The sequence below is a fragment of the Chaetodon auriga genome, chromosome 8, assembly GCF_051107435.1.
Source record: "Chaetodon auriga isolate fChaAug3 chromosome 8, fChaAug3.hap1, whole genome shotgun sequence".
Lineage (NCBI taxonomy): Eukaryota > Metazoa > Chordata > Actinopteri > Chaetodontiformes > Chaetodontidae > Chaetodon > Chaetodon auriga.
In genome coordinates, this window is record NC_135081.1 from 5865997 (window position 1) to 5880777 (window position 14781).

A 14781-nucleotide genomic window follows, 5' to 3' on the forward strand; every position below is an offset into this window, starting at 1 on the left:
CTGAGCTCCTTCTTCTTGACCATGATGACCAGAAATTGAGAATGACCTGAGCACTTTTCCCCTATTTATACTCTTCTGGAAGGATGGGTTTTTTTTGTTTTTAAATCAGTGTTTAACATTTGGTCAACAATGTTAAAGGGTTTTATTCCATTGTGACACCTTAAAGTAACTACTTGACAAAGATTACCACATTTGGTACATTTTTGTTGAAATATTGTCAGGGGTATGAATAATATTGAACATGGCATTTTTTGGGAATCCATCAATAAAATACCCCTGAAATGAATATTTTCTTAAATTTTATATTGTTGTCATTCGTTCAATTGTTGTTCACATATAACTGATACACAAACTAAAAAAAAATGTAATATTTCGTCACTAAATTAAAAAATCACAAGAATTAGCAAGGGTATGAATAATTTTGAGGACGACTGTATATATATATATATATATATATATATATATACATATGTATAGTAATCTGGATATCAGCCTCGTGTAGAGATATAGAGATAATTAATTAGGTTACACTCAAAAATGTGGGTATAAATGCATGTGTTTAAATTAATTTGAAAATTAACGACATGATACTGCACTGTACCACCACACATTTTCATTGTGCTGCCATGTTTTTCCAGGTTATACTTTCGGGTATACTTTTGTTTCTCACTCAGTTTCTTATTGGCGAGAGAATAAAAAACTCTTGTTTGGAAATCCTGTTGTTAGTAGTTCTTTTGTGAATCATTAAATAATCTATGTATGGTATGTCTTTTTTTCGTTCCTTCCTTTGCCGAGTAATAAATAATTTATCTTTGTTTTGGTTTTAATATACAACTCTGCTTGTAATATAACTCAATAAATAAACCACAAACTGTCAAACACACTCTGACATGTTACTACACCATTAAAAAATGTGTCTGGACTCCTGAGAATTCAATAAATTACTTCACTTTCCTTGCCTGGAATACATCTCTCTAAATTCAGTGGCATTCGATGAGCAGCTTTAACTGTATGTTGTAAAAGCTTCAAAGTTTGACCGTTGTTTCTCTTACCTTCTGTCTGCCGGGGAAGGCTCCCAGGGTGATGTCGGCCTCTACATATCCCTCCTCATCCAGAGTGACCACCTCTGAGTCGGATCCCTCCTTCCATCTAGGAGAAGTCAGGTCATGGACCAGTTTCAGTGCTGTAGACTTGTGGAGGGTGTTGGTGTGGGCCCAGTAGATACCAATCTGGAAGGCTTCCTGGATGATGGAGGACAAGAGGGCACAGAGGGTGGGGAGAAGGAACAATGAGGGTGAGGAAAGGAGGCAATCAGATGGAGAATTAGGAAGAAAATGAAATCATCAGTCATGTCAGACAAAAGTTACTATTTAAATAGACTGTATTTGATTGCATTTTGGAAACAGTCACATGCTTAAGTCAACTGTGGCTTCATTACCAAAAACTCAGCACAATGTTCTTGACAGTGTCCCTGCAAAGCATTTAAATAGTCCTGGACGTGAGGAGCACATAACTTCCATTACCCTTGGCTTTATCAGGAGAACACAATTTAATTGTCGCACTGATGCTTGAGTGACACACTGATTGTTCATCTGGCTGTGCAGCTCAGCAGCATTATGAAACATGCCGTTCAAACACCAGCCTTCCCACATAAACCAATCACGTCTGAAAGAGTTGCACCCCAAAGCGTCTCTTGTTGTGCCATGAAAAAATGCACGGTGCTATGGAAACAATTCTTTATTTGTTTCTATTTCACAGGCTATTACATATTTACAACTTATTTTGTTTTTTCGTGCTGAACCATGGCAGCACTTGTTCTCTGATACGCTGCCTTGCCGCTTAGTCCCGTGTTAGCGGCAGAAAAGTCTGTGTATGAGTGTGTTATGTTCCACAGGGGGAAAACCATCTGCAGACCACTTCTTCTGATCTCACAAGCCAGTGTGAAGACATGCCTACAGTATACAATGACAGATCTTGGCTGCAGATAGACTTATGCAGGGAATATTGTTGTAATGCAGTTCTGGTGAATGATCTCAGGTTTTGTGCTTATTTGTCAAGACTGAATAAAGAAAGAACTTGTTTCATAATGAAGGCTGTCATGCCACAAAAAGACAGACTTTCAGGTCTTGATCTAAAGACAAATTATATCTTCAGAGGAATAGAAAGATAATTTTAGATCACACAGGGATGGAAATTAGTAAAGTGTAGAGTCCAATAATGTCTTTCAGAATCAGGCAGCGTTTTTTGTGCCAATGGTAAACTTTTGACCCGATGGGAAACATCTGAAAGTTGACAATTATACATTATGACTCATTTGAATCCTCTTCCTCATGTAGGATCCTGCCTTTTGAAGCTTGAGACTAAAAGTCAGGATATCTTGGCCTCTGCAGCATTGACTTTGACCGTTCTTTTCATAATCTGTCTCTTGCAGGGTATATGTACTCTAGTTGCCCCCTACCTTGAAGTTGGGTGGTACAATGACTTTGCCAGCTGGTATCTGCAGTACAATGGTCTCTCCCTCAAAAAGCCAGAGGTCCCACTGGGAGTGGTTGGCCAGCAGGGCCCAGGGCAGCAGCTCGACCAGCAAAGTGTTCAAGCCGGACTTCCAGCAGGATAGCTTCACCTGCATGGGACTGTCCCACTGGGCAATGGGCTCCAGCACTGACCTGTGGAGAGAAAACACACTATTATAGAAATCACTCGAGTATTACTTCTACTACAGCGACAGTATATGAGAATATAGACACTGATCACACAGGCAGAGCCAGTGGAAACTTTGGTCTTTACCATAAATTCTGCAGATTTCAAGCACAAGTGGACTGGGAATTCTGGGAATTAAACATGTAATCTTGCCAGTGTTGATGCCTTGCTCAACCCGATTATCCAGTGGCTGAGACAAGACTACAGACAAGCAGGCAGACATGCTGAACAAATTTCTCTCGTTTCTCATTTAAGCCACTGCAGTAAGGCTATGGTTGCATGGATTGTAAACACTCACCCTGGACACATAGCTATAATGACATATATATAGACAGTGAGACAGACACACTGCTACCTGTAATGTAGTATTGATAAACAACCATTATTGTCAGATCAGCTTGGTAATAAAACCCATTTATGCTCAATCACTAAGATAAAGGATAGAATTCCCCCCAGTAATTTGGCTACGGACATGTTTTACACAATGCCAAATACAGAGCAGCATGCCGCCTAAAACAGGCATTCAAATGTGTCGTATATAAACAAACAATTCTTATACTGTTATACTATGCAGACCATTAACACGCTGACAGTCAGTCAGGCTAAACAAATACATAGAAAGAAAAGGTCTGCAAACAAGTTATGCAATACAAACAGATACAGAGAGCAGTTGACAGGGCATCTGGGAACACACATGGGCATGTGAAGACACAGACAAACAGGCAGACAGACAGAAACACACAACCATTTTTCCACCAATCCACTGACACAGCAGTCATTTCACGGTAATCATGGTCTTGTGAGCCCTAAACAGCGCCGAGTGCCAGAAGAGACCCAAACAAACAGTTCTCTCAGACTTACTCTGAAGTTCAAAGCCATCAAAGGCGACCCAGTCTTCCCTCTCTCCCAAGGCCGCCTCGAGTCTGCTCAACCCACCAACCTGCCATCTCAAACTTGTCACATACCCAAAGACTCCCTGCTGTCAAAAGTGACTAAAAAAAGCACCAGCGATCGTTTTGCTTCGCCATTTACTGGTGTTTGTGTGTGTGGTAAAGTAGGACATTGACCTTGAGGCTGAGGGCAGTAAAGTGCGGAGCTCATAAATCACATTATAGAGCTCACAAAAAGGTAATTGAAAGAAATGTGCTCAGCAGCTTCTGTCAAAACCCGCCAACTCTGGAGCTGAGGGTTTTAGAAGTGTGTATTTTGAGAGGCACACTGCTCTGAACACACACACACACACACACGCACACACACACACACACACACACACACACACACACACACACACACACACACCCTGCAGCATACCCTAACCCCAACCACTACAAGATGTTTGTTTAATGATTGTGGAGGTGCCTCTCTGCCATTAAAAATCCAACAGAGAAAGAAAAATAACATTTACCACTCTCAACTTCCTCTGCCCCTCTGAGACACAATATTTACACACTCCCTGCCAAAGAGTTCAGTTGGTTTGGTTTCTCCGCTGTGCCAGGGAGACTGAACCCTCTTTCCAAACAGCAAACTGTATCACTATTATCAATCAACATTAAGGAAAACTATACAAATTAAACCATGGCATTCACCTGCAACTTCTGAATGTGTTTAGAGATAGTAATCAGTGCTATTAATCCTCTGACAACATATTTTTAATTTCTTCGCATTTTTTTTCATCATGCTCCTGATTATAAAAGAGCAGATTTCTGGGTTTCAGAGGAACTATCACTCTCCATGATGGGCAGTGTGTTTCGGCCTTGAGCTTTTTGCTTCACAGGGAGGAAAGAGGCCTGACTGACAGAGAGACCCGACGGCAAACCCGCCAGATAGCTGTGTCACAGTGTGTGTGTGTGACATTTAAAGGTGAGCAATTTGAATGGTGGTGTGCGTATGTAACACAGTGTTATAAGTGTGATCACATGTGCAGGGCAGCAATCTTTGTGTGTGTGTGTGTGTGTGTGTGTGTGTGTGTGTGTGTGTGTGTGTTTGCGTATATACAGAGAGCAGAGAAACCCAGGCAACCACAGGGAGACATATGGCTCACATGTCCAGCAGATCCACTGGGACTCTTTGTAACTGGGAAAGCAGAGAGCATGTGGCTACGTCTTTTACCGCTGCTATCAAGATGTGATTGCTTTGTGACAAAAGATGATTCCCAGAGTGACATTTGTGGACAGATTCATATGTGTGTGCTGCTCCAATGGTATACGTAAACTCATGCATGGACCACGCATACACGCATTTGCACACATACACACATATGCAGTGTACACGCTGTATGCTCTGCGAAGCTGTGCCAAGTTTTAACTGGATGCAAGGCCCTGTGACTTGTGTGAAAAAGTGGGACTGTGACAGAGTGACAGTCTAAATCTCCGGTCTGTGGGGAAGGCAGCGGGATCCCCGGCTAGCGTCTGATGCACAGCTCTGCATTGTCTTTGCAGTTAACTGTTTTATTATGTGAACAAAGACTCAGCAATAAAGAGAAGCCTCCCTCATTAAAGGGCTCGGTTGCACAACTTTGTGCTTTGAGGAGGGATGCTGTATGAGGTTCAGTATTAGAAAAAACACTCTGGTGGGTCTCCATGAAATTTGTGTTATGAAATCCTAACAGCCAGATTTAATGCTTGCCACAGAAGTGTTATAATGAAGATGGAAAAGAATCATACATGCTGACTTACAACAAAGGAGCATGAGGTGTCATGGTGACTTCAGGGGATGGAGGCTCATCTGCTCATGATGAGAGTGTGTGTGTGTGTGTGTGTGTGTGTGTGTGTGTGTGTCATCATTTCTCTATCCTGCCTTGCTTCATCATGTTTATCCCATCCAGGCACTTGTAAGTGTTTAAAAAAGTAATCATTAATTATGAAAGTAAATGCTAAAGTGTATATAAACATTGGCCACCCTTCCCATTAGCTTTACCTACAAAGACACTCACAGTCAGATCTCCACAGTGCTGTGTCAGCACTGGAGAAAGGTCTGACTACACCCATTATCACTCTGATATCAGTAGAAAAATGCACTGGCTGACTTGTATTTCTTTTGTCTTTGGCGCCATGGAGCCTGGGATGCAGCAACACTTTGCAAAACAGTGTAAGGGCGAACTTGTTTTGATGGAACATTTGCATGTAGACAGGCGGGTCCTGCCATTAAAAAGGCTAAATGAAAAGATAACAGCTGTTAGCTTGTTTATGTTCATACTTTTAATTTCAGCATTGATAAAAATATGTAGGTCGCTAGCTCAGAGGTTGTTGTTTTTGCAGTTGTTGTTTTTGTAGTGACAGGGTTTTTGAAAACAGTGATGTGAAGACAGTGGAGAGGCCTGGCACCGGCTGCCTGAAATAAGCTACTAATCGCAGGCTTATACCCGCAATCTGAATCCACTGTGCTGGATTACAAAGACGCATTCTTACAAATGCACGGCGGAGTGGAGTACCTGTTCGGATCTTTGGTGACGTACGGCCATGGTGACTCAGCGGAGGTCTTTGGACCATAGAAGTCAGCCAGGATGTGTTCCAGGTTGTCCTCATTTCCATTCTTGTTCACGATCTGTTTGATCAGGCTTGTGGAAATTGGTACAGCGCAGTGAGAGGCGTCTTCATCCTCCCTGAAAGATGGAGCACAAACACAAAATCATTTTTGACTTCTAAAAAAAACAACACAAAACATAGCGAAGACAAAGTGCGATGCATGTGTTTATTTGTCTTTGTGGGAAAACGTAGCCAGTGCTCATTTGAAATAGATACCTCACAGGACATGTATATTCTCACTGATTCTCAAACATATCTCGTTATCTTTGCCCAACAATCTGTAGCTTCTCCTGCCAAGCAGGCACTGTACCAGCTGATTTCACTTATCTTGATTATCTCCTCCTCTGTGGTGAATGGTGCGATAAGTGATTGCCTGAAATGAAAACCTACATACTCTTAGGGTCATAAAGGCACACGGTTGTGAAGCACTGCTGTATAGTTTGTCAGCAAATTTGGCTTGGAAGCATATTTACTTATTCTATGCCAGAAACAATTCAAACTTATTTTTATTTCACTATAGAACAAGACATCTCTTGACAGCAGCTGACTATTCCCATTGTTCAGCTCGGAACAATTAAAATGACCTCCAGCTAAACCCTGCATTTACCCTGAAACCTCAAAGAAGGTTGAATCTGCCCATTGTTCTGGATTTTTCTTCCTGACATGCAGTCTTGCCTTACAAACACTAATTCACAAGATCATAGAAAGAGCTAAACAGCAGTAAATAATCCTATTGGATACCTCAGCCCCAGACACTGGTCAATTATGGCTTTGCAGCAAGAAGAAAAAAAGAAGTAAATCCAAACACAGCAATAGCTTCTTCTCTTTCTCTGGGCAGCATCCAGTTCCACTTGGCTAAAGCCAAGCAGCCCCCTTACCCCCGAGCAACAGTTTATTAATAGAGCTCATTGTGCTATAAAAGGAACACAGGGGCTGTTGCTTATGGATCTGGGGCAAGACAGAGGAGAAGGACAAGGTGTTGACAGGAAGCTTTTCATCCAGAGCCGTTCCGGAGGGGAGAAACTGGAAGAGGCTTCTGATTGTAACCCTCAGCTTTCTAATGTGGTGGCCAATATGAGGAGAGCAGGACATAACAGTTCTGGTTAAGACTTGTCTGTGTCTCTTGTGTCGCAGACCGCAGCTCTGCTCTCTACCTCGTCCATTAGAGCCCACAACTATGTGTAATTACAGGAAGGAAAGACGAGCTGTTGACCAGCGAACATTCAAGATTGGATGCTTCCTAGAGGTTTGGGGTTGGGGGCTTGTGTGCCTGTGTGTGTGTTATATATGTGTATGTGTGTGAAGGTACATTTACAATTGCGGCTTGTAGTCTGTGTTTGTGAAGATGGAGAAGGATGAAGGATGGATTGAGTTGGGGGGGACACAGGAGGTGGGTATGTAAGTTTGTGCAGTGAGAGGCGGTTTAGGCAGGGGACGGATCGTAAACACAAGGAGCATTGTGGTTGCAGTACAGAAAGACAAGACACTTGGTTGTTTCTGAGCTTGCTTTTTGCGCAGATGAAAAGGATTTATCTACAACAACAGGGGCCAAAAATATTCCCAGTCACTGTATGGCCACTGTGGTTCTTTTATGGCAGCTGAAATCAAAACAAACTTTGTGACCAGATATCTAAACACACAACGGTTACTGCAAAAAATTCTCTCAGGGGGAGTCAATTACACTCAACGTTTACTCTGTTTATTCAGATCAGCACTGGTTGCTACCAAAGGGGTGATTTTTCTTCCATGGGTTCGCATAAAACAACACAGATTACAGATGTACAGATAACAAATACAGTAGGAACAACAACAATACAGTATGTACATATGGTAGTTATTTCCCTCGGGGCCACCCATGCTGAAAAATAAAGACTCATGTTACTGAAAGACACTTTGGACTAAAGCATCTGACATTTATACGCTGTGACATGACACACGTGATGTTATTAGACCGTATGACCTACAGATGAATTACAGAGACATGGGCGCTCTTTTATGTTTCTTTTCAATTTTGATGCAACTAAACATTCTGACAATTGATTCAGCTCAGAGGAGCCTACTATGATAAACTGTATGAAGAGCTGTCTCTTACAAGAGGACATGGACAATATGAGAAAGTGTGAACACACACTGACAAACTGGGACAGAGTAACAGGCGTAGTAGTGATGTATGTGACAGACTCTGCCCATGATGAAGTGGCGACTGTCACACTTACACTGGCACATAGCTAACCAAGACAATGACAGACACAGACCACACACAGATACAAGGACACATGTGCACATACACTACTCATCCACCCACACAAACATGTGTGCATACACACATACAATCCTCTCCACACACACCCGCAAATACAGAGCCAATATGGGGCCAAAAACCTGCTCTCTGTTAAGGGCCCATATCTAAATGAGGTGTAATTATGGTCCGACCTGACATGTTGGAATTGGAGCTGCTGCCAAGCTGGCTTCCTGTTCCCTTGAAATGTGCCTGGATTCCCCTGGATCATGTCTTCATGTTGGCTCACAGAAACCAGAATGTGGTGTGAGAGAATCTTAAGTAAGTGTCTCTCCATCTTTGCTAAACTGAGGCATAAAAAACCCATTACAGAAGACCAGAGTCAGACTCTGTCTTTGCAGCAGTATGAGCTGGTTGCTGATGACATAATATAACACTGGACTGAAAGAAATAAATTGTCCGGTGGATTTGTCCTGCTGATGGCCGTGTTACGAGCAAATGGTGAGGATGGAAACAGAGGACCTGCCAGAGATGAAGCTCTGTCTCTGTCATGAGGACAGACACCAAGTTTGCGTTCATATATCATGAGATGTGTACTGTTGTGTTGATATAGTGTTTTTTTTTTTATACCAAATTCATCAATTGATAAATAATAAATCAACAATCAATAGCTGTTGCACCATGACATTTTTTTTTTTCTTTACCTGGCCTGGAAAGTGAGGTGGTGGGTGAGGTCGGCCTCAGTGTTCAACACTGGCTCCTGGTGGCCCTGTCCATGTATGAGCTGGCTCTCTCTCAGTCCCAGGCTCCTTTTCTCTATGTGCAGGATTACTGGATCTGGCAAGTGGCTCCTCATCACAAACAGTGGACTGAAAACCACCTGAAACAGGGGGATTCGTAACAATCAACAATAAGACATAGAGCCCAAACAAACTAAAGGATTGCACGGAATTAAACTGGCAAGGATACTTAAATGAACGTGACAAGGATCTTAGACGTTCAATAACTCCACTACCAAGAATCCTCTTATATAGTGTTATAGTGTTAGCAATGAATTCAGCTATCCTAATAAGATACAACAGGTTGGAAATACGTAAAGCAGCCAATTATGTAACAAAAGCACAGATCAACCACGTCAGAAAACAACCAAACCAGGCTGGACTGGATCATTTTAAGTGAAAAGAAATAGTAAGATTTGCTTTAACACATCCACTTCCTTTGTTTTTTATGAGATATAGTGCTTTGGTGTGTTCTAATTTCAAAAAATAATATATTGCTCTCATCACCTGGTAAGAGCTGGAGGTACCTATACACAAAGTAAGAACAGATACCAATAAAAACCTTCACTCCACTTTGCCTCTGAGTGTTTGTGCACAAAGTACTCACCACCCTCTGCTGCATGTGAGAGTCAGGTTCAAGTGTGATAAGAGTACACCACACATAGAGCAAAGAACCACTGGAGCAAGGCACCTGAAAGCAGACAAACTGGCTGTTACTGACAGTCTCATTACGTATAAACTGAATACAGAAGTCATACCGCACTTCCGAGAATGTGGTGTTTTCAGTACATCCCCTCTTTGCATTATTGCAAAGGGTTAACAGAAAAAGATTGATCAAGGACACTCAAGGGCAACTTGTTTGTGTTTGTTTGTGGTTAGAATATAAAATATGGATATGTGATGACTTAAATGCCTTCGCTGCCTCTCGCTCACTGACAGAATGTTTATTGCCTCCATCAGTTACACATTATCATGTTTTGTCCTAAAAACTTTGTTTCTTGGCTTCTTCCAGTAGTTAAAAGTTAAGTCTCCCTTAAGCCCTGCGACACAATATCATGACTGAGGCGACTGACAACTCTTAGTGCCAGATAATGGGCCATTACAGGCAGTTAAATCTTAGCAAGATTTAAAGGCTGAGAATATGCCCACCGAACGCTGAGCGCTCTTAATGTGTCACTGGTGTTTGTCCCATTTACTCCTCACTCCTCATTAAAGCATTGGGATGCCAAGGCACATTACAAGTGGTCTAGTTTATGACAGACTAGGGACTTCATTTACTGGTGGGGACAGCAGAGTGAAGCAAAGAGACAGAGCGAACATTCAGTTTTAATATCTTGGGCCTTGCAAAACAGCCCTGTTAGGATGAGAGAGTGAAACTTTGGTAAACAGATACTCTAAAAGCCTGATTCACCGAAAACACTCAGTGCTGGGATAAGGTCAAGACGACCTCCTGTACTTTGTCTAAAGCAAAGGACAAGGGCAAAAAAAAAGATGTTGAATATCAGAGTAAAGGAGGATGAAGGTGAGATATGAGGAAGAGGAGTTACTGATACAGATAATCAGGAGACGGATGAGAAAAGACAGACGTTCACAGGGGAGACAGTTAGAGGCTGGAACAGGTGGACAAGCTGAATACCAGAGGATGAAGTAAATAAAGAAGAGGAGTTAACAACTGCAAGATAGATGAGTGAGCGAGTGTGTGGGCGAGAGAGTAAAAGAAAGGGAGGAAACGAGAGAGTGAAATAAGAGGAGGCCGACAAAGATAGAGAGATCCAAGGATCCAGCTACTAGTCCAGGCAGCTCTCTCATTCGGAGCCAACCATCCATGTGTGTAATGAATGACTTATCTGAGGAGAAGAGATAACAGCAGCGGTTGGAGTGGAGTCAGAGATGTTCAGACCCACACACAGAAGCTGAGAGAGGCGAGCTGTTAACAGCATGGGGCTTACAGCATAAAGTGAGAAAACAAAGACAGAGGCACAGACAAAGACAGGGAACAAGACAAATACAGAGCAAGAGCAGCAGGGATAGAGTGAAGGTCTGGCACTAATCCAGCAGTGTGAAAGTGGCTTCAAAGCCTCTCCATGTGCCCACATATCAGCTAGTGTTTCCTGCCTATGGTTAGTGTTGTTATGAGAGAGCATAAACTGTATTTTCTGCCTCTCAACATGGTTGGGTTATGGGTTAGAGGGCCTTTGTAAGCCTATCTGAGGGGAAGATCTTAATCTGTTCCCTAACTGTGAGTAGCAGCGTGGAAGCTCTGCCACTGTGGCCACCCAGGAGAAGAGGATCCGGTCACAGTTGGTGGTCCAGTCACCAGCTCCAAACATGTGTGTGGATGGAGAGCCAGTTGGAAGCAGTGGTGTGTGCAATGTGGGCGTCTATCTGTGTTTGTCTGGATAGCATATTCAGCAGCTGGCATTCGGACAATTCAATGCACAGTGGAGATACGCAGTCTGTACTTACATCTGCCTGTATCTGAAGTCATATTAAGCATGTCTTTTTAAAAATGAATCTTAAAATAATTAACATAACCTATAACAAGAGGAGCTTCCAGACAGGTCTTTCCTGGCTAACTTCATCTTAAAGGTCATGTAGTGACTGCACAGTGTCAACCCAAGTCTATTTGAGTGAACATACCTGTACAACAGAGCTGCTGCTGCCCTTGTCCCTCCTCTCCAGTTGAACATCCTGGGACCAGTCTTCATCTCCTCTGGCCCTCACACACAGCTCTGTCATCTCAGCGTCCTCCAGCACGTAGGAAGGCAACTTTGCCCCAGCTTCCAGGCAGTCACAGTGTTCCTTGACCACCGTCTGACTGTCAGGCCCCACGTAGTGCTGCACCACCCGCAGCTCAATGTCCTGAGTCAGGTAGCTGCACATCACCTGCCGCCCACAGATTATGACCTGGAAAGAGAACTGATGTCATTAGGAACATGTTATGGAACAAACAACATTCTCCTTCACATTGAAATCTAAATGAAAACAAAAAAAGTTAAGAAATGGGGATGCATGACATATTCTATGATGAGGAAAGTCCTCTCACATCTGTACCACTGACAGGTCACTGACAAGCATCACACCTTCAAGCATTATGAATCAATAAGACTTCATTCAAATCTATCTATCTACCTAATTTCTATTTTTGAATATTATTGTACACTGTGTCCCTTCTGGGTAATGCAAGCAATTTAATGCTCTGTTCACTATTTCCATTTTACAGATGAAACGATGATTCAATGATCACAAAAACAGTTTAACTGATCATGACAAGTAACTGTCCGCAGCAGCGGTAATACCCATGCCTTCACATGTGTTCTTCGACAGGCATCAAAGTGTGCCCAGTGTGTGTGTGTGTGTGTGTGTGTGTGTGTGTGTGTGTGTGTGTGTGTGTGTGTCTGTAATTAGAGAATGCATGAGTGTGCAGATGTGTGTGTATATGGCAATTATATGAGGGAGAGTTATACGAGGGGGATTTTTTAACAGCAGTCAACATGAGGTGCCAATATGAATGATAAAGAGGCTGTCAAAATAAAAGACCGTAGGGTAGCCAGACAGGGAGGGAGAGTACAGCAGTGTGTGACACTTTGAGGATGAACCCCCCCGCCCCAAAAAAACACAAGATGAGGTATGCTCACGCAGGCGGGAGCCAACTTCCTCTGTAGTGGCAGCCGCTGTCCCACTCTGAGGCTTTGTGTTGTGAATTGGATGTGACCAGTGCTCATACCCTATCATTGCATCCAATGGGAACAAGATGTAAGCAAAGTCTGGGACAGACGGAGGAAGGAATGCGAGAGGCCGAGTCTGTTTTGTCTGGAGGACGAGAGGGAGACGTGTGCGACACTTGACACTGTTTACATAACAAAGTGTCACCACTATAATCTGATGGCATCGCTGCATTTTCAGGAATACGACTTTGCCTCATATTTGTGGAAAAATCCAAACATGATCCACCACCAGCCTTGGTGTAAAAAGGGGAACAGGGCTGGTTTATGATTTCCTGTGATCTTCACTGTGGATTGATGGGGCTCATTGTGTTTTTGGATGGCTTCAGGCTCATAAGATTTTGTTTTATTGCCGTAAAACAGATTACAAATACAGAATATGGTCTGTTGTGAACCGAGCAACAACTAAATCACAACATACGAGTGGAAAAAAGTGAGATTAAAAAGTGCTCATCCCAAAATGAGTGCTGGGAAAGTGGCCAGGCAAAGTGACACATAGCAGTGGTCAACAGGCATAACGCAGCAAACAAGTTCCTGCTTTCTGTGGAGTTCTGAACCACTTAAGTCTTTTTAAAATATTAGCAGGAAGATAATCTGCAGGATCCCTGTATTCTTGGTTTTACTGAAAACTTTGGTCCTTGTTTATTGCTGTGGTATACTTGCACCACAAATCTTCACTTCACTTAATCTTCAGTTAAAAAGTGTTAACACTCTCCATTATCTCTCCTTTAAGCGCTTAGGCTAACTACAAAGCTCTTGTTACAATGATTCTGATTCAACTTCATGCAGCTACAGGAATTTATAGATTTTCTCAAGGTTTTAAAAGCTCTTGTGTGCTTTTTAATACAATGAAAACATGACCAGAAAAAAAGTACATACCCCAAACAAAAAAAAACTGAAGATCAGCTCAAACTGACTGTACCTGTTTCTGGACACCGTTGAGTTGCACCACCTTGATGATGAGTGAGGCGGTGCGTCCTTTGTACTGAATGGTCCTCAGCAGAGTCCCGACATTGTCCACGCTGAAGGCCTCTGACCAGCGCCAGTTCCCCCATCCCTCGATGCAGATGTGCAGCAGCTGCAGGACAGGACAGACGAACACGGATACATGCATGCACACACACACACACCAGACAGAAGACACCAGACATCAGAGGTTAGTCTTCTTGCCCTTTATTTATCCCCAAGCAAAAGGCAAGTAAACAACAAGATGCTTTGTTTAGAAGATTTTGGTAGGGGGGAGACGGGAGACAACAAAGTTCCTGTTTACTGGTGCTGAACAGGCCTGCTGCTGTTGGAAGCAGAAATGGAAGGTCGCACACAATAAACTAGCTGGTGGAAAACAGCTGATGTGGAAGCTCATTATGGCGACTGTGTGTGTGTGTGTACTTGTGCGGTTGGATGTGGAAGGCTCTGTTCTCCACACGTCTAAATAAGAGGCAGATAGTTTGCCTCTCAACCTTTTCAGCCTCATATCCATCACTTCAGTGTGGAGCACATCCATGTGTGTGGCTGGGTGGAAACACAAAGACTCAGGAGGACAGCAATAAACACTCGCTGTCCTATGCTTTGACATTCAAACCACTTTACAATGGTGACAATTTTCCGACCAACAATTTTCCACATAATTTCTTGCATTGTGGTCCACAACATGGCAGCAGGGCCGAAAATATGCAAAGAAGCATGATTTCAGAAATTATTCCATCTGTATCTGCAGACAATCAGCAGATGGGTGTTTTTGATGCTTACTTCATTACACAATATCACAGAGTAATGCAAAACACTCACTTAATTCTAAATAAGATGCCATGAAG

At 42.7% G+C, this 14781-nt stretch overlaps 1 protein-coding gene across 2 annotated transcripts in view; it reads right to left on the minus strand.

Annotated features, from left to right (window-relative positions):
* vps13b (vacuolar protein sorting 13 homolog B) overlaps positions 1-14781 on the minus strand; it is a 319766-nt gene that overhangs the window by 15937 nt on the left and 289048 nt on the right. For both annotated transcript variants that reach the window (XM_076736852.1, XM_076736857.1), the window contains exons 46-52: positions 13890-14045; positions 11883-12149; positions 9850-9933; positions 9168-9343; positions 6131-6301; positions 2459-2666; positions 1053-1241 (exon numbers count right to left, since the gene is read on the minus strand). In XM_076736852.1, the coding sequence (XP_076592967.1) occupies positions 1053-1241; positions 2459-2666; positions 6131-6301; positions 9168-9343; positions 9850-9933; positions 11883-12149; positions 13890-14045 (1251 nt within the window). The remainder of the gene's footprint in view (positions 1-1052; positions 1242-2458; positions 2667-6130; positions 6302-9167; positions 9344-9849; positions 9934-11882; positions 12150-13889; positions 14046-14781) is intronic.